This window comes from Micropterus salmoides, unplaced genomic scaffold (assembly GCF_014851395.1).
Source record: "Micropterus salmoides isolate LMB-PRFRI ecotype aquatic unplaced genomic scaffold, ASM1485139v1 Ms_hic_scaffold_3, whole genome shotgun sequence".
NCBI lineage: Eukaryota > Metazoa > Chordata > Actinopteri > Centrarchiformes > Centrarchidae > Micropterus > Micropterus salmoides.
In genome coordinates, this window is record NW_024042261.1 from 10740737 (window position 1) to 10766662 (window position 25926).

Below are 25926 nucleotides of genomic sequence, written 5' to 3' on the forward strand. Positions count from 1 at the left end.
GTATCATTTCTTCCATTAACAGGTTGACCTTTAAGTAGACAATATTGTCTATTTGTTGTTTATATAGCTAAACAAGCATGTAAACACATTTCTTGTTTGCATAAATCTACTTGGCTAGTAAAGTTAGTTCTGATTAGCTCATCATTCCTAGCAAAATATATTTGTATTATTTTTTTAAAATATATAGTTTATTTTTTTACTTAATTTTGCTGATTAATGGTGAAAGATAAACGGTTGTATTTGGACTATTAAATTAAATTGTGTATTTTTTCCCAGTGTCAGTCCTGACTTTCAGTGTAACTGCTCCGAGGTTTATTGTGAAAATAAAAACCGGAAGTCATTTTGTATGTATTCTCGTTTACTTGCTTACAAAACGTTCTCCACTGAGTCACAGGAGAAGCTGGACGAGTGCAGCAGGAGGCCGGTCTTTTTAGCTCCTGAACAGCACGGCAGAGACTCACTGACGTGGAAACATGGTAGGCGGAACAAACAAACAAAATGCTTTACCATAACTGTGTTTGTTGGTAACTTAGCTCTTTTGTCAGTGGGACGCGATACCGTGTGCGAACAACCACTAACTTAGCCAGACACTTTAACACCAGAATTGGAAACTCCATGCAAAACTTTACGTTTAAGTAGTAACGTTAAGTTAACGTTACGTGTAGCTACCAACAGCCGAATCCAGAAAGTGCTTCATATTCTGTGATCGAAAGTGGATCGAAAGTTAAAACCAGCGCAGAGAAAGTTTTTAGAATATGTTTTTGTTTGACATAACTTACTCATCCCATTATAGATGAAATGAAAAGGCTACAAATTGTCATTGACATGATAAGACTTGAAAGGACCCAGTCATTGTGGAGAAGTCATGCATATAAAATGTGGAATGGGTACAAAATCAACTGACACACCCCCTCCACACCTATGTCCAAATCCTGAAATACCATAGAATATAAAAAAAATGTTTCCGCTTTACAAGATGGACGTCCCGGAATTAAAAGTTCAAAACATTCCATGTAAAATTCAAAACACAGGCTGCTGACTGCATATTGAGTGTTTTTACAATCTCCTGGGAAATACCGTCAGCTATTGAGGAGAGGAGCAGCTGATTAGTTACCAGTTTAGACTGGTGCTGATTAATATCTTTCAGCATAATCCTCTTTTTCTTTTATTATATATTACAGCCTCTGCGGCTGGACATCAAGCGGAAGCTGACGGCTCGGTCAGACCGGGTGAAGAGTGTGGACCTGCACCCCACTGAACCGTGGATGGTGGTCAGCCTCTACAGCGGCACTGTGGTGGTCTGGAACCACGAGTCACAGGTCACCATCAGTCACTTACATGTTCTTCTAATCACTCAACCACTTGTTTGATCACTCATCTTATCACATATTGATTCATTCTTGCACACGCACAATAACTTCATATTTCTTCATCAGGGCTTTTGATTGTCTGCTAATGATAAAGTCTACATTATAATCTGGTTTGAATCCTGTGTGTATGTGTGTGTGTAGATGATGGTGAAAACCTTTGAGCTGTGTGACCTGCCTGTCAGAGTGGCCAGGTTTGTAGCCAGGAAACACTGGGTCATTGCTGGAGCAGTAAGTAACCATTGTAACCTGACTGGAGCATTAATATATGTCTTAAAATTACAATTCATGTCAGTTACCTTTTTCTTCTCTCAGTATGTTTAAATGTAACTACAGCGCATTAGGCAGTTCCAGCCTTTGGAGGCAGTGACCATTGCCACTGAGATTTGTTTTGGACCAAACACACCTGTCAGTCTCTTTGTCTGTCCGCAGGACGATATGCTGATCCGTGTGTTCAATTACAACACTCTGGAGCGAGTTCACATGTTTGAGGCTCACTCTGACTACATCCGCTGTATCGCTGTCCACCCTACACAGCCCTACATCCTCACCAGCAGTGGTAGGAAAGAACTGCATCATACACAAACACAAAAATAAATGTTGCATATGCATCTAAAATGTGGTACCTAACTTTGTACATGAGTGGTTCTAAAATTACCTGTAACTTGACAAGTAAAGCATATTCAGCACATACTCACCATCATTGTGTTTTTGTGTTTTCAGATGACATGTTGATCAAGCTGTGGGACTGGGACAGAAAGTGGTCGTGTAGTCAGGTGTTTGAGGGACACTCTCACTACGTCATGGAGATTGTCATCAACCCCAAAGACAACAACCAGTTTGCCAGCGCCTCTCTTGACAGAACTATTAAAGTATATATACACACACAAACACACACACATACACACGGAAATATTTGTCTGAGCACACAAGAGAATATTGCTTTAGGACACAAACAGAAGAAAGTACTCTTCTTCCAGTTTAAATGAAGATAAAAGTGACAAAAAGGATGTTCAGGCAGGCTTCACTGCCAGATTTAACAGAGTTCATGGGAAATGTGGTCTCAGTTTTGAGAAACACTACCACTAACAACACTACTTCTGTTAGATAGAGGCTTTTAATCATCTTGATCAAGCCCTCATTTGCTTACACTATGACAAACTATCAATGTTATACTGATATTTACTGTGCCCTACAAAATATCCGTAGATCATTTAATTACTCATAACGTACATTAACTTTCAGCATGTTTGTTCTCTGACTGCTGCAGGTGTGGCAGCTGGGCTCCAAGAGTCCCAACTTCACTCTGGAGGGTCATGAGAAAGGCGTGAACTGTATTGATTACTATAGTGGGGGAGACAAGCCCTACCTCATATCAGGGGCTGACGACCGCCTGGTCAAGATCTGGGATTATCAGGTACCACACACACACACTGGACTGTATTTTCTTTCGCTCCGTATTGTGTAGCAGTGTAACGGTTTACTGGGTGTTGGGTAATAACAGTTTTATTATTCCTGTGTAGTTACATAGGGCCGGATTTACTAATACCCCAAATAAAGAGTACATTGTACATTCTAAAATATTGCACGTGTAATTGTAGTACCTGTTATGGGTGATTAACTAAGAATTATTGCATAGATGATAACAGGTGAAAACACGATGGAGGTGGCAGTTTTTAAAGGGGTTTGGCGTGTTTTAATGGTTTCCACCATGGAGAGTCAGGAAGGAAATAGCCTCTGCGTAAAGGCCTTGGTTTGTTTCATTCAGTGTGTCCCGAGTATGTGGAAAACGTATGTACTTGCCCACCTGAAAGACTGCTTTGGGAAACCCCAGCAAAAACAGCTACAGTAGGCTGAAATGACCCAGATGTGAGGAAATGCAGAGTTGCAAGACGTTTGGGCAAGGTTGGTATTGCGTGAGTCCTTCTTGTAACTGGCTCCAAATCAGTCCTTAGGTCAGCCAACAGCTCCAATATGGCATGACTGTAGAGGCAAAATGTGCGCATTATATGTTCCTCAGTCATGCCAAAAATATTGACACGAATGGAAAAAACCCTTTCTTAATTCAGTTCATTTCAAATTTGCTTTATTGGCATGAATGTTAAAACAACAGTATTGCCAAAGCTTCAAGGAAAATACAAAAGAGCAATTCAAATCATACAGTTAAATAAATAAAATAAAATAATTTTATTTATATATATTGGGTATAGAATAATATTATCTAATAATTTTAATTTCTCTATGTCTTCTTTCATTTCGATTGTGTTTCCTTCTCCAACGATAACAGCAGCCATCTCTGCACAACACTTGGCGCAACACCTTCCTTTCAAACAGATTAAATACAGATGCTGTTGCACTCACATGAAATTGAGTTTAGGCTTGTTAGATCACATTGCATCCAGTAAATAAATGTATTTACTTGTTACCCTCAAATTACTTGGCACAATAAAATTGAAACACCCCAAATTGCATATTCATTAAGGCAAAAGTAGTAAATGAACAACAGGTGCTACCTTGCTCTTTTGGAAAACGTCATTCTCTGTGCACACCGTTAGTAGATCAGCTTACATGTTACGCGGTGATAACAAGTTTACACACGTTTTTACTCACGCAAACCTTTAGTAAATCTGGCCCATAGTGTTTTATGTCTGTCATGCCAAGCACCACTATTTTACAAAACATGCTTCTTCAGACAATACATATACTAAAAATCAGTTACATCATTATAAGTACTTCAACGTGCTTTCAAATATCATATTTACATGGAAACATTCCAAATGAACCTTACACTGAAAGTGTCCAATATAAATGCTTTATATGTCAACAGCCAACACAGTCTTTGTGCATCGTTTGTATTTATCTCATTACACAGTTGCCAGTAAAAGAGGACACTTAAAACAAAATGGAATATTTTTCAGACAGCACACAGAACAAATGTCCAAATGTTCTTCGTCCAGACTGACATACTTTCTAGTTTCAAAATTAAATGGTTAAAGACCAGATCTTTTCTGGGTATATAAAGATATTTGTGTTTTGTATAAATTATATACAACAGTACCATACTCTTATGTTATCATCCTAAGTGTACGCAGTGTTGGTTTGGTCTATAATGTATATCATCAGCCCACTGCTCTTTACTGTTGAACAATGTGCACATCTTTTGACCGAGAGTTAGTAATTTGTTTATCCCAAATAATAAATGTCATTCATGTCTTGCATGCATTTAGTATCTTAAATAAAAGACACACATGAGCAGTTTATACAGTGATGTGAAAAAGTGTTTGCCCCCTTCCTGATTTCTTATTTTTTTGCATGTTTGTCACACTGAAATGTTTCAGATCATCAAACAAATTGGACAAATTAGATAAAGATAACACAAGTAAACAAATGACAAACAGAGTAATAGAGATTTATCAGTCTGGAAAAGGTTATATATTTCTAAGGCTTTGGGACTCCAGCAAACCACAGTGAGAGCTATTATCTACAAATGGTGAAAACCTGAAACAGTGATGAACCTTCCCAGGAGTGGCCGGCCGACTAAAATTACCCCAAGAGCGCAGCGACGACTCATCCAAGAGGTCACAAAAAAAACCACAACAACATCCAAAGAACTGCAGGCTTCACTTGCCTCAGTTAAGGTCAGCGTTCATGACTCCACCATAAGAAAGAGACTGGACATAAAGGCTCGTCTCAGTTTTGCCAGAAAACATCTTGATGATCCCCAGGACTTGTGGGAAAAATACTCTGTGGTAACACAGCATTTCAGAAAAGGAACATCATACCAGCAGTAAAAGATGAAGGTGGTAGTGTGATGGTCTGGGGCTGTTTTACAGTTTCAGGACCTGGAAGATTTGCTGTGGTAAATGGAATGGTTCTGCAGCAGGACAATGATCCAAAACACACCAGCAAGTCCACCTCTGGCTAAAGGAAAAACAAAATAAAGACTTTGGAGTGGCCTAGTCAAAGTCCTGACCTGAATCCGATTGAGATGTTGCGGCATGACCTTAAAAAAGAGGTTAAGACTCGAAAACCATCCAATGTGGCTGAATTACAACAATTCTGCAAAGATGAGTGGGCCAAAAGTCCTCCACAGTGCTGCAAACGCTTGATTGCAGTTGTTTCTGCTAAAGGTGGCCCAAACAGTTATTAGGTTTAGGGGACACACATCACTTTTTCACACAGGGCCATGTAGCTTCGGATTTCTTTCCCCTCAATAATAAAAACCTTCATAAAAACTGCATTTTGTATTTATTTGTGTTATGTTTGTCTACTATTTCAATTTGTTTGATCTGAAACATTTCAGTGTGACAAACAAAAAACAAAAGCAAAAAAATAAATCAGGAAGGTGCAAACACTTTTTAACACCATCGCATAGGCTAAACAGTACTGTGCAAAAGTTTTAATAGTACTGTAAAACGCTTAGCACAGGGTTGTGACATTACATGAGTGTATGTGCTGTGTGTCTTCATCTACCAGAACAAAACTTGTGTTCAGACCCTTGAGGGTCACGCCCAGAATGTGACCTGCGTCCGTTTCCATCCTGGGCTGCCAATCATCCTCACAGGCTCAGAGGATGGTAAGTTGCGTATTTTAATGAAACAATTCAAAACTACACAAACACGGCACATCGATATCCCAAATCAGCACAGCATCTTGGTTCAATTGGAACTCTTTGTTTCCTTAGGCACTGTTCGAGTGTGGCACTCCAACACCTACCGACTAGAAAACACACTTAACTATGGCCTGGAGAGGGTGTGGTGTATATGTGGCCAGCCTGGCTCCAACAGTGTGGCCTTTGGCTATGATGAAGGCAGCATCATCATCAAGGTATACTGTGTTCTTGTTTTACATTTGCACATCTCCCAGAAAGTTTTACATCTTTATATATTTTAAGCATTACATACTGTTGTTCTCCCTAATTCCTCATGTAGTTGACTGAAATCACCAGTTTTAAAGAATATAAAGTTGAAGGGTCATGGTGTTTCCATATTCCGTGTTGTACGCAGCTACGGGGTTTGTGTAAACTGGCAGGAATATTTGTTGACCTGTAATATAAAAATGGTCACCAGCAGTCCCCCCCATTCCTGCATTCCTCTGTGTTCCTTTCTTCTCTTGGTTCTTATCTTGCACCTTGCCCTCCTCTCCCTCTCTATCTCAGCTGGGTCGGGAGGAGCCGGCCATGTCCATGGACTCCAGCGGAAAGGTCATGTGGGCTCGCCACTCCGAGGTGCAGCAGGCCAACCTGAAGGCCATGGGAGAGACTGAGATGATGGATGGAGAGAGGCTGCGGCTGGGTGTCAAAGACATGGGCAGCTGTGAGATCTACCCCCAAACCATCCAACACAGCCCCAACGGGAGGTGAGGCGGTCCTGCTGGGGGTGGAAGCAGTGGTGATGTTAAAATTTGAGAAGCTTTCTCACATATGAAATCTGGTGAAATTGCATTCCTCTTCTACGTGTGAAAATGTGTACGTCACCTGCGAAAGACAGCTTTTTTTTTGACGTATGTCTTGGTTTAACCTATTGAAAGAGGTTGACAGTGTTTAGATGATTTTGACTAACAACACATCCAAGTTTTGTTGATAATAAATTCCTCCCTGGCCCCAGCCAGAGCATGTATTAAGTTCAAATGAAACCTGGACTGTACTGCCAGTATAGGTAAATAGGTGGTATTTGACTGCCTACCTGCATTCTTGCTGACTTTTGGGGCGAAGAATTGTGTGTATAATGCTTATTTGAGGTTTCAAAATATAATTTTATATCCAGAGATGCATGTGTTTTGTCTTTTTGTATTTGCAGATTTGTAGTTGTGTGTGGAGATGGGGAGTATATCATCTACACCGCCATGGCCCTGAGGAACAAGAGCTTTGGCTCAGCTCTAGAGTTTGTCTGGGCACATGACTCCTCAGAGTAAGTCTTAAAGGAATAGTTTGCCATTTGGGGAAAATACACTTTTTTTGCTTTGTCGCTGAGCGTTCGATGAGAAGGTTGATAGGCTCTCATGTCTGTACGCTAAATATGATGCCAGATGCAGGCGATGAGCTTAGCTTAGCATAAAGACTGGAAATAAGAGAACAGAACCAGCTTGCTTCATTGGAAGTCAACAAATTTGCCCACCAGCTCACTGATCAACACTTTATCTTGTTGGCTTAATCCTCCTACATTGACCATCTTGCTGGACTGTAAAACTAATTTTCTTTGTTTTTAGTAAGTTTAGCAAATGCCTTAGGCGTTTGAGCAGTGAAACAAGTGGAACAAATGCATCACCATTATTCAGTTAGGGGGAGCAAAGTTATGGTTTCGCTACCCCACTTCTCGTCTTTTTTTAAATGAACATATCATCATATAGTCCCGCAATCAGTGATCAATTTACTATTTTCAGCAACATACAAAAACGAGTAATAAATTGGAGCATGCTTCCCCACTCTCGTCAGGCATGTTTTGCATCCAACCCTGCTTCAAATGGGATTTTATGAGCCATGCAGTTGCGTTCATCAAAGTGAATGTGAACACACAGTCTCATAGTGTGTCTTCATTATTCATTTAACTGTAAGACTGAGTAGGGCCCGTACAAAATAATGATTTTATGTTTTGAAAATGACCCTGTGTTGTTACCATAAGTCAGGTTAGCTGGTGTAGAAATGCACACCCCCGGTTAATTATGGATCTTTCCAAGTTTGCTACTCTATTTTAAAACGTAAGCTGGTGCCCATGAGAAGGGGCAAAAACAAAGAAAGAATTTAATAGGTAGACTTTTTAACCCAGGCTAGATGTTTCCCCCTCTGTCTGGTCTTTACCGTATGCTAAGCTAACCGTCTCTTGGCATTAACTTTATATGTAGCATACAGACATGAGAGTGGTAATAATTTACTCATCTAACTCTCGACAGATAATAATAAGACCTAATCACGCACCGGCCCACACTCTTAGATGTGGTCAGGCACAATATATTTAAGAGTGTACGTTATTTTTATAGGTATGCCATACGGGAAGGCAGCAGCATGGTCAAAATATTTAAGAACTTTAAAGAGAAGAAGGCTTTTAAACCTGAGTTTGGGGCTGAAGGTGAGATTCATTTCCTTTTTTTGTCATTTGACACGACAGGTTCAGTATGCATCCTGTATGTGAATGTCTATGTGTAATGCTTAATGTCCTGCTGTTGCATAGGTATCTTTGGTGGCTTCTTACTGGGAGTGAGGTCAAACAGTGGCATGGCCTTCTACGACTGGGAGAGTGCTGAACTGATCCGCCGTATCGAGATCCAGCCGAAACATGTGAGTCAAACTGTTACGGCTCTTTACATCTCCAGCAGTCTGTCTACCGCCATCTTATAATGTCTTGTCTTCCTGTCTTTAGATCTTCTGGTCTGACTCTGGGGACCTTGTGTGTATCGCTACAGATGAGTCTTTCTTTGTTCTGCGCTACTTACCAGAGAAAGTGGCAGGAGCCCAGGAGTCCAAGGAAGAGATGACAGAAGATGGAATAGAGGATGCCTTTGAGGTCAGAGACCTGTAGTAGTGTATTTCCTGAAATATTTACTTTGCAGAATGTAATCCCCAGAAACACAAAGGAAAGCAGGAAAAAATGTTTGTTAGCTACTGCATATTAATTTTTTAAAACTGACCAGGTGCTGGGTGAGGTCCCAGAGGTGGTGAAGACAGGAGTTTGGGTGGGAGACTGCTTCATCTACACCAGCTCTCTTAACAGACTAAACTACTATGTAGGAGGAGAGATCATCACCATTGCTCACTTGGACAGGTACAATGCATGTATACATGTAAATTTACAAAGACATACCAGCATGACAGCTACATCCCTGGCATGCTGGGAAAATCTGCTGTATGGCTTTGAATCTACTTAGTGTCTCATCTGTACATCTTTCTCTTGCTATCTATTTCTGTCCAGTAAATTAGAAATGCCATAAAAAAAATCTTAAGAAGTGCCGTAAATGGGGTCTTTCTCATGTGTAGGACCATGTATCTGCTGGGCTACATCCCCAAGGACAATCGTCTCTACCTTGGAGACAAGGAGCTGAACGTCATCAGCTATTCTGTGCTGCTATCAGTGCTTGAATACCAGACAGCTGTCATGAGGAGGGACTTCAGCACGGCCGACAAGGTTCTACCCACAATACCCAAGGAGCAGAGGATCAGGGTAGCCCATTTTTTGGAGAAACAGGTACGTCTCTCCTGAAACTTTTGTGTAGCTCTTTGCTTTTCTTTCTGCTTGACTATAAATTCAGGATTTGGATGAATGCATAATTTACAGAACATCAGGCAGCCAGATGGAGTAGAACCTCTGGGCAGAATTCTTCTGTGTTTTTATTAAAATATATTTATCGTGGGAATGGTTTTGCTTCTCACGCAGTCTCTTTTACCACTTGACTTTTTCACATGTACATAGTTTCACATAGTGAATTCTAGTTTTCTATTGTTGGCCACTGTGCTTTACATTAAAACAGATGACAGAGCAAAAATATATGTAAAACAGTTTTTTTTGTGTGTGTTTTCTTGTGTTGTCTAGGGCTTCAAACAGCAGGCTCTGGCTGTGTCTGTTGACCCAGAACACAAGTTTGACCTGGCTCTTCAGCTGGGAGAGGTCAAGATAGCCTACCAACTGGCCTTGGAGGCAGAGGTCAGAGCACACGCACATACACACAACAATAAGACGAAAGCTGCGTCCCAAACAGATATCACACACTAACTGTTACTACTACTATACTACGGACTAATTGTCATAGTATACTGGTTTAGGAGTTAGAATACAAAAATATCAATATACTGTACCATTACTTATAAATGGGAAATTATACAATACTGTATGTGTGACATAGGTTGTAAATCAAACTACAACTTTGGAAAGCTACTGCTAATAAAATGTTACCTATTTTTGTTTTTTTGGGAGCTGGTTCACAACCACCTTTAATTTTTTTCCAGCTGTAAGCAACTTCTCCATGTCATTGTCATGTCGGCTCTGTGAGGCTGTATGTAAGAAGAGTGCTTTGAGCTAAATGCTAACGTCTCCATGTTAAAATGCTCACAGTTACAGTGCTAACACGCTGATTTTAAGTAGGTATAATGTTTTGCATGTTCGCAATAGTTAAGCGTGTTAGCATGCTAACATTTGCTTATTAGCACTAAACACAAAGTACAGCTGAGGCCTGTGAACCAAAGTGGTGGACTGACAGACAGATCGATAGTACCGCCCCTATAGCCATGCTTGCATGGCTTAAAACTATACAATTATAAATGTCTAGGAGGTGAATATGCTGATATGGTTTACTGTTGTTGCAACATTAAATAATGTCAGTCTGGAGATTTTATATGCCTCAACATGTTTAAGCTAACATTTAGTATATTATGTGTATTACTTAACAGCTTAGTTGACTACAAAACTCACACATTTGTCATTTGTGCTTCACATCTAATCATAAGAAGTCGATTATTATTGTGAGTCACAGCCCTGGCCTCCCATGCTTAGTAAGTGCCTCACAGTGTGTTATTGTGGCTAATGCTTTTCCTCCTGTGATAATCCTCTCGCCTGTCTCTTTTGCACCTTGGCACGTGGGTTGCTGTAGTCAGTGCAGAAATGGAAGCAGCTGGCAGAGCTCGCTACTACAAAGTGCCAGTTTAGCCTGGCTCAGGAGTGTCTGCACCAAGCTCAGGATTATGGGGGATTATTGCTCTTGGCCACCTCCTCGGGCAACACCGACATGGTGGGCAAATTGGCCGAGGGGGCAGAGAGGGATGGGAAGACAAACGTGGCCTTTCTCACCTATTTCATGCAGGGAAGGTGAGTGGAAGATGAGGAGGGGGGGGTGCAATGTTTGAATCCAAATTTCAGTCAACTTGTTTATATATTTTTTTATAATTCTCTCATTGTGTTCAGATTGGACAAGTGTCTGGACCTTCTCATCAAAACAGATCGGTTGCCAGAGGCTGCATTTCTGGCAAGAACATATCTGCCCAGCCATGTGTCAAGGTAAAGTTGTTTCCATTGAGTGCACAGCATAGAATATGCCTGAGTTGTTGTTGCATGTCCTGCAGAACCTTTGCATGTACCAGTTTACCCTTTAATTTGTAAGAAATACCTATTATTGTTTCCTAGAGGACGGCAAATTGACATAGTCCAAATCAAAGCCCATGAAAAAATGTTGCTACTCCTGCTAGTTTTTTTTATAATGGTAATATCAGTGTTTGTGTATATTTACATTATGCATCACTGGTGAGCTGTATATGCTTCCCTTCCCCCAGGGTGGTAAAGCTGTGGAAGGAGAGTTTGTCCAAAGTCAACCAGAAGGCAGCAGATGCTCTGGCTGACCCCAGCCAGTACAGCAACCTGTTCCCTGGCCTCCAGGAAGCCCTGCTGGCTGAGCAGTACCTGAAGGAGACTCATGTCAGGGTCAGGCCGGCTGCAGAATACCCACTCATCACGGTCAGTGGAAGTCAGAGCAACTATACTTGAAAACTTTAATAAATAAATGGAGGAATTATTTTATCACTTTATTATGTTAAATGCTGAGTAACTTCCACTATTTTAGTCAGTTGCTGAATTTGGATGATTGCATTGCTAATTTATCATTATCCTGTCTCCCTATTTTCAGCCAAATGAGGACCGTAATGTTCTGGAGGAATCTGCAGGTTTTGAGGCTAATGAAGAGATCACTGAGCCAGAGGTGAGGACCAGAACCTGCACCTCTACACGACTGTCATATCAAGATGTCGCTCCTTTAATTGTTGCTGAATGCAAAACAGCAATTGGAAGATTTTCTTCTGCCTTCGATAGTAGCTGGGGAAAAAATCACTTAAAGGACAACTTCATATTTTTTTCAAGTCTGTCACAAGACAATATTCACATGCCCAAAATAATTCTTGGTCATGGATATTATTCCTGCAGTCCATACTGACTTTAAAGAGGTCTCTTTCTGATATGATTTCAGTGTAGAAAGATGGGAGACAAAATACACTGTCCTCGCTGAGTTACTGTAAAGGTTACAGTGTGTATCAAATGGGTATCAACAGGTAGATACAGTCTTTTCAGTACAAAAATCACTCTTTGCATTACAATTATTCAGTCATTACTCACCAAAGAAATATTATAAATAACGACTCCCACCTTGATTTGAAATCGAACTGCTGAACTTAACAATGAATGTTTGCACAGAGCGCAGTACTTCAATTCTAGAAGTTTTTCCATTTTGTGCTATTTTATACTTCTACTCCACTCAGATTAAGATTTTACATAAAAACATGTCACAAACGTGTAAAATGCAACTTACTGTTGAAGATGAGACCAGTTGTACCCAACCTTTGTGCCTCGTGACCTCTTATAAAATAAAAAATAAGAAGCACTGTCAACTTCTCATATGGTTTCATTTAAATAACTTTTTTTAAGCTTTCCTAAAGATGGTAAATTATCCAATATTTAATAAACAAAGCAACCATTAGAGAAGTTGAAAAAGTACACACTTAATCATCACTTATTGTCTTAAAAGCTAGCTCCACCTCGAGCAGCTACAACAGTAAAAGGCTGCGTACACATTGGTGTATCAGTATTAAAAATCCTGTGTAATAACATGAGTCACTTTTTCTTTTGATACTTAAAGCAACATTTACTTATGCAAGATTTTGAATGCAGGACTGTTATTTCACATGAAAATAAAAGTCATATGTTCAAAAATGGGTATTGGATGAAGATACACTTGAAAAAATGTGAACCTTTTTTAAAACAGAATTGTAATTCTGCTTATTTTATATATAGGAAGTGGTGAAGAGCCTGAATAAAACTGCCATGGTAGCAGCAGTGACACTTGCAGAAGCAGCAGTAGTGGAGGAACCCATTCCAGTAAAACAGATCATAGATCCTGTTTCAATAACAGAAGAAGAATCCACCCCAACAGCAGCATCCCCGCTGCGTGTCGCAGTGACAGAAGAGTATGTTGAACCAAAACAAGCAGAATCTGTGTCTTCTGAGGAGGACACCATCACTAAATCCGAGGAGCCTTCAGTCTCAGACTTTTTGGAGTCCACCACAGAGATCACCCCCAAAGAGCCAGAGCTACAATTCAGTCCCTTGGAAGATGTCGGATCATCAGCTGAGACCGAAGTCTGGGACAATTCTCCAGCAACTGACGGTGTACCTGCTGCCTGTGTTTCTGAAACCTCTCTAACCATCAGTGAGACAGTGGCAACAAACACGATAACAACAGAGGATGTCCTAGTTAGCACTGGTCTGATAGTTGATACTGATTTAATAGAAGCTATAGCAACTGGGGAAATGCCTGTTTATAAAGAACTGGAAACAAGTATTATCTCCTCAGAAGCACCTGCCATCATAGATACAGCAGCAGAGGAGAATGATGTTGCAGCACCATTACCTGTTGCAGTGGAGGAGCTCATCTCCTTTGAAAACACGGCCAGTCCACTGTTCAGTGCGCCTGTCCAAGTCAAGACTTTTCCAGATCTGGCCCTTGATCCACTGCTAGACCCACTGGAAGATACAATGCCATTACTGAAGCCAGTCGCAGCACAAGAACCAGAACAAGAGGACCAAACCACAGCAATCCCAGTAAAGCCTGAGGACAACCTGGAGCCAGCTGTGGCTCTACAGGCTGAGCTAGTAGTTTTAGCCCCGGTTGCAGCTCTCGCAGTGGGGAACATAGCGGAGGAGGAGGCAGGTCCTGAGGAAGCTGTGGAACCAGCAGAGGACCTTGAGGCAGAGATGAATGACGAGGTACACCTCAGTTTTTAATCCTATAGCAAATATTTACCCATAAGATGGCATCAGATTTAATGTGTAATAAGATTGTGTTGTATGAAGCCATAAGCTTCTTGTTTCCTTTAATGTGAGGCCTTTTGTTTTCCACCTGTAGGTCCTAGATGATCTGGATCTGGACAATTTTGACATGGAAGATATCGACACCACAGATATCAACCTGGATGAGGATTTCTTGAGTGAATGAATAGGAAGACAAATCTTTCACGAGCCAATCTTTTTTTCAGTGACCAAAGAACATAAGGGCTTTTTTCCGAGACAACTACAAGCTAGACTAAATGTGTATAAATATATGTTACTGTAGGATTAAAATTGTCCTACAGTAATTCTCTTTTGGAAATACGGGATACATTGCAGCCAGTGAATAAATCCAGCTCAGACTGTTTTTTTACCCTGCACGTGCTACAGAGATAGTACTGCAACCATTATGACCTTTTGTATTAAGATGGCTTTCACAGCAATTTTAGTATCATGTTTACAGTGAAAATCTAAATTTTAGGGGTAGAATTTCTACGAGCCACACGCTTTATCAGCATGTGCACCATCACGAAAAATTAAAAAATTACTCAGTACTTCTTCCTCATACAGCAGAACATCACTGTTGATCCAAGCCACTGAGGAATTCTTCCAAGTTTGAATATTGCTTTCATTGAAGTGAAATTCAACCATTTGTTTTCGAACATTCCTGCTGGATCAGAGCAGTATTCATTTCTATCTGGGACAAGGCTCCCTGTGTTTTGACTGCCATGCTTTTTATAAATGGTACATTTTAAAAAATGTTTTGGATCCCTATTTGGTTATATGCAATGTCTTTATTACCTCTACGGTGTTGATGTCCTAATAGTTTGCTACGTAATTCCTTCTCAGAGCTACAATCAACACATACTGCTGCTTTTGCTTTATCGTGTACACTGAAATATGAAATGAACGGTATGTTTCGGTTACAGGTGCCTTACTTGTGCTTTTGTTTTACTTATTTGTTTTTTCAAATGATGGATGGTATATCTGGACCTGTCTGACTTTAATAAGCACATATCAATAAAGTTTTCCATGTTACCCAGTTATTTTACTCCAACATGTCACACAAGTACGAATCTCTTTATTATGTACATCACTTTACCCAACACATGAGGCTTGACTCAGAGTTCCAAATCAAATACACATATAGACAATAAGAGCATTTGACTACAATTTCTCCACATGGATAAATGACAAACTTTGTGCATCTTAGGAGTTTCAAAGCAAATTCTTCAAGTCAGTCGTTGTGAGGTGTACATCTTTCATTTAGATCAAGGAGGACGTGTTACTCTTTGACCCAAACAGTGAACGAAAGCAGGCCTTCCCCCCCGATGGGAAGCCATTTTCAGTCTGTTCCTCTGGTTATGGGTACCTTTCCTCATTGTGGATGAATTTGTATATTTCTATCTAGGAGTGGGCAACCGCCTGTTCATACGCCTGCAGGGCCAGCTCGATGTAGCCTGACCTCTGGGACTCCTTCTGGGCGTAGATCTGCAGGGACATGGTTCAAAAGGTCAGCAAAATGGAGGAGGGAAAGGTCACCTTACCATTATAAAAAAAACTTTCAGGAGTGGGGGGCATTTTGTAAAAGAACAATCGCAGTATTACTTGTTTCAGCTGCAGACTAATAAAACACAGCTATGTATGTGCTCCACAATCAAGCATGACTAAATGAAAGGCCTTGTGTGACAGTGACTGTAGCAGACAGACACACACCCGTGTCTCCTGCCGCTAACCTTTCACATTAAATGGCTGTCATTCTCAATGTCCCTCCCCAACTGCTTCAAGGCCGAGGAGCTGCGAGCGCTAATAAGACCTGATGTGTCCTGGGCTTGGCCCCGCAGTTCCCATGCTGGAGACAAACCCAAACCTCTCACACGGGAAACCTTAGATGAGACGGCCTTGACTTGACCTCTCAAGAGCTACACTGACTCTGATTTACTCTAATACTGGAGACCTGACAATTTATATGACCTGGACAATTGCTGGATCACATGGCAATACATAATATACACATAGCAAAGTGAAAACAAGTGTATAATTGAGCTACAAGTCAGCGGATATTTCCTGTCAAGGTTGAGTTCTCACCTTAAGCAGGTCGGTGCCCGTGGCCTGCTGGGTGGCAGCTTCCTGCGCTGACTCACTGTGGGGGTGGACCTTGTGGAAGAGAGACACTACGCTCACGGCATCCTGGAGCCTGGAAACACACATACTGGGTGGTTAGGTCACAGCTCTCTGCCAGCAGGTACAGTTGCTGGTGCAGCCTAAAATCGGCATGCACTCATCTCACACACACACACACACACACTCACAGCTCTCTCTTCAGCATGTCCACTATAAGCCCGTCCACCCTGCGAGCGTTGAGCAGGTACCAGGCCATGCCTCCAAAATGCCTGGTGGAGCGCAGCAGTTCATATTTGCCATGCTTGTCCAGGTCCTCATAGGTGGCTGCATGTACCTAAACACGGGGGCACACAGAATGGATATGATCCTAACTTCACTGTATGTTTTAGACACTCTGCACAATTCTCTTAAAATTAAATCCATGAATTTCCAATCCACACTCTCATTTTACACTAAATATCAAGTTACGCAACTAAAATACAGAAACTGACTGTCACTGACATTTCATGGTTTAACAGGTTATTGCAGTCTACATATTTAAGTTCAGTTGGTGATCGGGTCAAAATAACAGGAAAATCAATGTCATCTTACCCTGATGTATTCTGAAGAGTCTGGTTCAAATTGAACCAGACACAGGTCCAACACATCCTCATGACGGTCCTGGGAAAACACCATCTAATGGAGAGACACGTAAAAATAAAGCCTCTAGGTGCTCAATGGACACCCGCACAGGTGTTTTCACTTATTTTGCCTGATTAGACCTCTTTACAGGACTGTACTGGCTTTCACACACCATGCGTGACATCCACGCCTCACTGCCTTGTCAAGGAAGACGGCTTCATCGTTGAGTGCATTTAAGTGCACTTTAGTAATTATTAGGTTTTGGGGGTATTCTGCCAACATCAATTCTGGTTTGAGAAACCTGTACAGGCTCTTGTCCAGTTCAGAGAAACCTGAATATGCTAGATGGAGTACTAGAATAATACTGCAAGGTAAAAAACATGTAAAGAATACAGGCTTTAAAATTAGTTTTACAACTTAGCTTTGCAAATGTTTTGAGGAAGATACATTCAACATGTTTAGACCTCAGAGACGCACACAATATGGGGTGTATAACGTTAATGATGGCTCTGTTCCATTTAGTGTCCCAATAATCAATACCGGCGATGCGGCATGTACGATACAAGGGTCCAGCAACTGACTGACAAACAGAATGCAATTATGATTAACAATAATTACACCTGTGCTTCTCTTGCCATGGCATGTCAAAAGGTCTGCTGTGCACACTGCACGCACACACAGCTGTGTCCCAAATCAAGATCAGTGTGCATTCAAAAACAAGAGTGCTGCTGATGTACACTTGTCCCACAAGGCAATGCACAAAAGGACAAGCAGGAGCTGCTCATAGCTACAAAAAGCGGCGGCTTACAGCTAATGGAAATTAAAAATCCATATCAAAATATTACAATAAAGAATGTATAATACAGAAATGTCGACCTTCTGAAAAGTTCTGAAAATGGTTAATTTGTGCACTCAGTACTCCTTTTGCAGAATCCCTGCATCCATGAAGGCAATCAGCATCTTCATAAAGCTTGTCAGCAGATGAAGCATGAAGTGCTCCAAAGTCTTCTGGTAGACGCTGCATTGACTCTGGACTTGATAAAATGATTGATAAAATGGACAGTGGACACCAGCAGAGGACATGGCACCACAAATCATCAGACTGTGGAAACTTCACACTGGACTTCAAGCAACTTGGATTCTGTCCCTCTCCACTCGTCCTCCAGACTCAGTGACCTGGATTTCCAAATGAAATGCAAAATTGTCTTTCATCTGAAATGATGACTTTGAACCACTGACCAACTGTCCAGTTCTTTTTCTCCTTAGCCCATGTAACATAACTTTGATGTAGTCTCTGGTCCAGGAGTGGCTTGACACTAGGAATGCTTGTAGTTCCTGGACAAATGCCTGGTGGCTCTTGATGAACTGACTCCAGCATCAGTCCACTACTTGTGAAGCTCACCCCAAGTTCTTGAATCGGCTTAGCTTGACAATCCTCTCAAGGCTGCGGTCATACCTGTTGCTTGTGCACCTTTTCCTGCCACACTAGAACATTCCAGTCAACTTTCCATGAAAATGCTTTGATCCAGCACACTGTGTGAACAGCCAGCCCTTTCAGCAATGACCTTCTGTGGCATACCCTCTTTGTGGAGGCTGTCAATGGGTGTCTTCTGGACAACTTTCAAGACAGAAGTCCCCCCCATGATTGTGTGAGTAAACCAGACAGAGATTAAAGGCTGTTCTCAGGCCGAAATTTTTTATTTGAATATTCTAATATTTTGAAATGTGGATTTTTGATTTCCATGAGCTTCCAAAAGCCTAAAATATTTCACTTTTTGAATTAAATTATGGGGAAAAACTTTTTCAAAATATTCTAATTTTCTGAGATGCACCTATATGACAATTAGTATATACTCAGCCAGAATATTATTAAGGTTGCTATTCATGCCTTGACACATTCATCACGTACAATAAATGGACTGCAGCTAAATGTGTAGAACAAAGAAAGAGAGATGGGGGAGACAAGGTAAAACAAATAACTCTAGCTGCCATTAGCGAGTTAGCGGATTTATTAGCAGATTCTACTCAGACTGGGAGAGTGTTGTTGTTTGTTTATCATTAGCACAGCTAAATTGGACCGCCATAAGGACGGTTTCTGGGGAGGGACCCAGCGGGTGATTGTGGGGCACACAGTCTCTGAGACTGATGGAGGCTAGTTTGATGACAGGGAATACAGTACCGTGGTGACTGACATGGGCTCTGACTCGGGAGACTACAACGATATGGCAGGTTTGGGAAGGGACAGGAGAGGCGTCAAGCAGGGGAGGAGCGAGTGTGTTATTGTGAAGTTAGACGTCATTTATTGAAAAACAAGACTGCGTGTGATGTTATACTGTGTTGAAATAAATGAACAGCAGCCCCAAACTCCACAATTCAGCTGGGCTGCAGAAGGCTGCAGGCAGGGATAAGAAAAACATCTAATGATATCAGACTTTGCCATTTTCTACCTTAAGGTTCTCCTCCTTGAAAATGAGAGGCGCTGTGAGCTTGCGTCCATCCTTGGGGAAGTAGACCTGAATGAGCCGGTCTCTCTCCTCCCAGGTCGCCTTCCGAAGGGTCCCGCTGGGCTCCCGTACAACAATGAACCTCTCCTGGGGACAAACAAAGCATGTATTCAGTATGGGGATATTTGGGATATGGAGTTACGTCCATTAACAAAGTACAAAATTAGTTTCATCAAACTAAACTGAAAACTTCTGGAAATATAAGACCAATTAAATTGTACATGAAACAAAAAAACTATGGCCTATAAGCACACAAAATAAAGCACCATGTGCCTACTCTGTGAGGGATGTTGTAGGTGATGTCTGTGAATACATATTTGGCTGTGTCCATGCCATCCAGGATCTTGTCCTCGGACAGCACATCGTTGATGGGCTTCCTCTCTGGCAGGACGGGGGGCATCTGCAGCAGCTTCTTAGCCTGCTCTGTGGCTAACATGGTCGCCTGGAAACACACACAAGGCACTGGATGAAACAAGTGTTACCGTGACATGTGTGTGCGTGACTGAGAGGGGCTATTATGGTTTATTTAAAAGGGCACCTGCTCCAGTTGCTCATCAGTCATGAGTTTATACACAGGCGGCTTCAGTTCCTGTTTAATGGGTCGGAACACTTTCTGCAGGTTCAGGCCTGTTATCCTGGTGAGGATGTCCTGCACAGCTGGATCTGTGAACTGGGGCTTTGCACTGTCTGAGAGGGCTGGAGGAAAGTACACTAGTTTAGCACTAGTGCTACTTCACATTGCTCCCATCTTTAATAAGACATGCAGTTCACCAAGCAACACATCATGATTAAAACTTAATTTTCATAATTCCATTGTAAAGCTAACACTGTGTGTAACCTAACCTAACGTGGTGACAGCGCATTGGATAAGACACATACCTTTAGTGTGAGAGACCCAGGTTCAATTCCCCACTGTGACCCATCCACCACAGTGTCCCTGAGCAAGACACTTAACCCCTAGTTGCTCTGACATAACATTATATAGCAATTGTAAGTCGCTTTGGATAAAAGCGTCAGCTAAAATGAATAAATTCCCCTAAGTTAGCGCTATTTAACCACTACTATTCGATTTTAATACAAAGCTGCTAATGTTTCATTAAATACCGTATTGCCGAATTTATAGAAATATTCTAATGAGTTGTAATATTTATTAAACATTCTTCTAAAGAGTATATATCGTTGCCAGTAGGTAAGACAATCTTAAACTGGCCGATGTGTTAGGGCAGTTTTGCAATAGAACAGAAAGTATCGAGGCTACTGAAACACGTTACAAGGTCAGCGTTAACGTTATAGTCCAGAGAATAGTTCCACTGCAATAATATTCATTGCTTTAAAACGTACCGTTATCTTGTGTCCCACTACAAAGCGTCCTGGCGCCACATCTGACCAACACTTGCTTGCTCTTTTGAACATTTTTCACCCGAGAGTAGCTCCGGAATAAGCACCGTGTTGTACCGAGCGCCGCCATGTTTGTTATTACCTCATCGAGGCGACGTGACCTTTCACCTTCAGTTCAACAGCCAAGCAGTGATGGGATATGTAGTGTGTTTTCGTGTGTGTACATAGCCTACATTTCAGTTCTTTATTTGCCTTTCCCATGGGCTATCATGGGCCATTTTATCAACAGTGTAGGCCTTATAGACAAAACAGGCAAAGCAAGAAGGAAAATACTTGTTTTTTTTGCTCTACAATTTTATCTTATAGGCCAATTTTATATAAGCGACAGTGCTTTAACAATATTACAAAAACAAACGTTTTCTGCTGGCTAATAAAGTAAAAGAAAGTCCAGACAAAGACTCATAGCACTGAAAAAGAGCAGAGAGATTTATAACACAGCAATACAATAAAATAACAAATAACAGGCTATAATATTTGACCTTTAAAAAGTACTTGGGAAATGAATTTGTATGGACTAAGCTCTGTTACGGGCCAGCCTTCTGTAGTTCCTTAGTGATTGGAACTCACAATGGATATAGTAGCCTACAGCAATACAAATCATTTTTTGAGATCAATTGAATTGCTATTTTGATCACCAGGTGGCGCTGTGTTGCCAAATATCCTGAAAACGTGCAATGCCTGCACAAGTAGATCACAAGTAAAGCATATTAGAATACTCTTGCTGTCTTGGATGAGGACTGTTAGAGATAATGCTCATTTATACATAGTGTGTGTTTATAGTCTCACAGCCTCTTTTGTCTATCTCCCAGCTCGACCCTGTGTAGCCTACACACATTCCTAACTTGTCGTTACAGTATGTTCTTGAAATTGGCTGATAACTTTAAAATCTGTCTGAACGATAAGAACTGTGCAAGAAGTCAGACACTCCACTTAAAGAAAAACACTCCCATAGGTTTAGGCATGCATCCTCTATCAAAACAGTTCTATTTGCCCACTTTATTTTCCACTTGCCCTGATTTATACACTAAGTCTATAAAGTGTAACCAAAATGATCTTGTACTATTATCCATGATCATAGCGATGTGTAGATAATTCATCCTATGTGACAATTATGTGATAATCAAACTCATTCTAATTGTTTTTATCAAATTGTTGCTTTTTGTTTTGTATGAGTTTTCTCTTTCTAATAGATTTCAATGACAGATGAATTCTGCATTTCACTAGAAGAGTCATTACGAAAAAAACATATTGCTTATTTTTAATGTTTTTATTTTTTGTAATTGATAAGTGTTTATTTAAATTTTTTCATTTTATTTTGCCCCTCATGTATTTTATCATGTACTGTGTCATTTCATTTAATCTTTCTCCGTGTGTCTATGTGAAGCACTTTGCACATTGTTTGGAGAAGTCCTCAATAAATAAAGTTTATTATTATTATTGTTATACTTTATTTAGATAAAATGCAATACTGTAATAGATTATTTATTGATTATAAATAAAATAGGTGTGCTTTCAAATACTGAGGATGTAATATGAGGAGAGAGGTTGCAAACATATATACACACGCTTTTTTTTTTATCTATGCAGAAAAGTTATATTTTTATCACATTTGTTCATTTGTGTTTGCTTGCTAAAGCAGGTGGCTGATTCATCTTAAGAAGTACCACAAAGTCTGAAAGTATTGCAAGTAAAACAAATGTCACTGTCTTGCAGCAGTGCTTTATGTAGTCAAAAAGTCCTTCAGCAGTATAGTGTGTGATACTGCACACCAGGTTGTGCAGCTTTGGGGTCATTTGCGCTCTCAATGCTTCAGCAATGAGTCAATCATTGACACATACGACTGGAACACATGCTGTAGAGTCACATCCAACCGTGATTAAAAATTAAGTGATGTCCATCAGCAAAAGCTGTTGTGAAGATATGAAGAAAAGCTGAGGATGAGGACAGCAAGTGTTTGTCTTAGAGATTTCTGATTAATACCACAAAGGGATGCTGCCATAAACATGAAAAGAAAATTTACAAGACCAGGGTTAAGTTGTATACGTGTAAAGAACTTAAATAAGTTAAAAGTTTATGTGGCCTTGCATATCAGCATGTCAAGGATAATTCTGGCAATATTTGATATTTATTATCAATATATAATAACATATATAAACAATTCAATAAGCAGTACAATACATTATTGTCAACAAATCCCATTAAAGTCAACAACCAACAATACTTTCTGACTTTCCTACTCTGTCTGTAGCTCTATGTCCCAAACACATCTGTTCCACTTAAGGTGTAAAAAGGGGGTTGCAAATATATATTTTTATTATCTTTTATATATTTAATTAATTTATTAAAACAGCTGAAGTATTTAGCAGCAGGAGTAAATAGTGTTTTTGTTGGGAATTATTTTCAGTGGTGAATTTGGCGTGCTAGTGGGGTAGGGAGAAAGTGAAGAAATACAGAGCAACAGCATGGCTCACTGATGTGTCTTTTAATGGTGTCTGGACAACAGTGGAGCTCTGTGGCACAGAGGAAGAACATATATCAGGCTTTTGATACATAAACATTTTGATACATATTGTTGATTTTTGTCTTTCATTCTTTTATTGTCTTTTATTTATAAAACATATATCACCAGACATATCCTTTAAGGACAAAAAAGTATGCATGACAACAAGCAGCTGATCGCAACTAACTGCGAAGAATAGAAAGTTTAGAACAAAGCCTTTTTTTCACATTTTAGATCATCATGGAGGAAGAATGAGCTCACATGGCGTCATCTCAGTTGTCATCCCTCCCTGTCTGCCTCGGCACACACATGCCCAAAGTACAGTAGTACTCACAAGCCCCCCAACATGCTACCACTATCCGCAAACCCAAAAAGCAGCCGCCACCACACAACCCCAGAGAGCATTAACACAGCATCATGTGCCATGCACGCAAACCCTTCCTCCAGGATCTTGTTTCCCCTCTCCTCCAGCCTCCAACCTCCTCCTCCCCCCTCACTCCTGAGGGCCCTGACTCCCCCAATAATCTGCAGTAGGATTTAGATATTAGGCGGACAGATGGAGGTGTGGCTCGGTCGGTAATGAGGTGAGCAGTGGCAGCGAGTCCGGAGGCCCAGACACCGGTGAAACGACGTGTGGATTGAGCTGTAAGAGGCCCCTACACAACCAGATGTACACAGCTGTCACACTGCTGACAGAAAGTAATCCTGCGACCCCAGCCCACTGCCAGAGAGAGAGGAGAGAGAGACTGGATTAGTATCTCTCCTGTGGAAGTTTAAAGGTTAATCTATCTATCTATCAATCAATCAATCAATCAATCAATCTATCTATCTATCTATCTATCTATCTATCTATCTATCTATCAGAGCATTAACTTCAGTGGAAGTCTGTGAATCTAAAGTGGCACTTAGCTTCATCTCCCAGGTATGAAATGTGAAATGCTCGCTGTTGAATTGGAATTTCCGTTCACCAACTGAACCGAGTTTGAATTGACCCTGAAATAGAAGACACACAGTGGATCTACATGGACATAGCTATTTTGCCAACACGAACTGCAAGAAAATAATTTTATACTCAGTTTATTTTAAGTCATATTCAGACAGAGATTCTAGATTGCAAGTGGGAGACTTGTATATAGATCAATGCCAATTTCCATTTTCATGTGTTTCACTATATGATTTTTCTGCAGCTTTGAAACAGGGCTAAGTAAGAAAAATATAATATATAATATAATATAATGACTGAACTAAATTATGGGAGTTTGCATTTGAACATTTGCATTAACTTGCTTATTTTATTTTTGAGAGTAATATACATCGGTATAAATGTGTACTAAAACTGGAAACAGGAATGGGACAAAGTACCTTTGCTCTACTACTGTGCTAAAGTAAAACTTTGAGAATCTTGTACTTTGCTTACTTTAGATGAAAGCAATAGTTGTTTATAGATTTATAGACATTTTCCATACAAAGCATATCAATATATATCTTTTAAAATATGATGCAAAGTGATAGGTGAAAATGCTCATCACTAGATGAAGTCATTAAACCAGCTGCAATATCAAAATGCAACCTACATGTTAATGCATCAATTAAAATCCAATATATCTATATCTATATCTATATCTATATCTATATATATATATATATAGAGAGAGAGAGAGAGAGAGAGAGAGAGAGAATTCTGCATGGTGTACATAGTGAGTACTATAAGTATGTGGTAAAAGTTCAGAACTCTTGGTACAAAACTGTAAACTCGTCACACTTGTAACACAGCCAGTCTTTCATTCAGAGTTTTTCGTGAAATGTCATGAAAACATATGGTTTAATCACCAAAACACAAAATAATGATATCATTTCAGTTTAGTAATTTTAACTATCAGTGAATCCAATAACAAACAATGCAAGATACATGTTTCAAATCACCTTAGAAGTGCTGAAAGTCGTACGCTACAGTACTGTAAAAGATTACATTACATTATCCAGCATTACTACATTATTACACTATCCAACACTTACAGAATCTTTCATTTCCATAATATCTATTCTACATGTAATCAAGTTGTGATCAATAAAGACATCCTCTACAATCACTGATGCAAGAACCAAACATTCTGTATTTTACTCTATTGCAACATATAGGTTTGTCTAATCAAATGTGACTCTGGGCCTGTCCACAAGCTCTCTGACTGATTCCAATGCCTTGTTGTCTATTCGGCCCCATGTTGAAAGGAACTGCTAGTGTTCACACCCCCTTTTACTGTATATGGTTGCCAGTTGAGTTTACCACCACGTGAAATTAGCGATGTAATTATGGATGGTAATCATGTAGTGCATTTTACAGTATTGTACTGTACATACTGTAATCATTGCAGTGGTCCTTTGTGGCTCTGATGTAGATGCACTAAACTACTTGCACTAAGGTTGTAGGTTTGAATCCCACTGAGGTCACATGATACAGTGAAAATCTCACGCTTCAGGATGGTGATTCTGAAGTTCTGAATCTGAATATATCTAGCAAATGAAACAACAATACATACATGTATATTAAGCTAATGTTCCAGTGATGATCAATTAGGAGCAATGAGCATAGTGATAGTAAAAGATATTTTAACAATAGAGAA

At 40.3% G+C, this 25926-nt stretch overlaps 2 protein-coding genes across 3 annotated transcripts; one reads left to right on the forward strand and one right to left on the reverse strand.

Moving 5' to 3' along the window:
* The first annotated feature begins 349 nt into the window (after positions 1-349).
* LOC119882575 (coatomer subunit beta'-like) lies at positions 350-15196 on the forward strand. Of its 2 annotated transcripts, none has more exons than XM_038692661.1 (22): positions 350-476; positions 1182-1319; positions 1512-1598; positions 1800-1926; positions 2091-2239; positions 2638-2784; positions 5844-5943; positions 6052-6194; positions 6526-6725; positions 7166-7276; positions 8343-8431; positions 8534-8640; positions 8723-8866; positions 8994-9124; positions 9337-9544; positions 9890-10000; positions 10944-11158; positions 11255-11347; positions 11620-11800; positions 11970-12041; positions 13127-14098; positions 14238-15196. In XM_038692661.1, exons 1-22 carry the CDS (start codon positions 474-476, stop codon positions 14325-14327), a joined length of 3618 nt encoding a protein of 1205 aa, XP_038548589.1. In that variant the 5' UTR covers positions 350-473; the 3' UTR covers positions 14328-15196. The 2 variants fall into 2 exon arrangements, with proteins under 2 accessions (XP_038548589.1, XP_038548590.1); XM_038692662.1 differs by having other exon boundaries at positions 5862-5943.
* A 23-nt stretch (positions 15197-15219) lies between these two features.
* mrps22 (mitochondrial ribosomal protein S22) lies at positions 15220-20895 on the reverse strand. The gene is made up of 8 exons (XM_038692663.1): positions 20749-20895; positions 19946-20103; positions 19685-19849; positions 19351-19494; positions 16874-16957; positions 16471-16616; positions 16247-16355; positions 15220-15649 (listed from the first exon to the last, which is right to left on the reverse strand). Exons 1-8 carry the CDS (start codon positions 20873-20875, stop codon positions 15566-15568), a joined length of 1017 nt encoding a protein of 338 aa, XP_038548591.1. The 5' UTR covers positions 20876-20895; the 3' UTR covers positions 15220-15565.
* Between the last annotated feature and the right edge of the window lie 5031 nt (positions 20896-25926).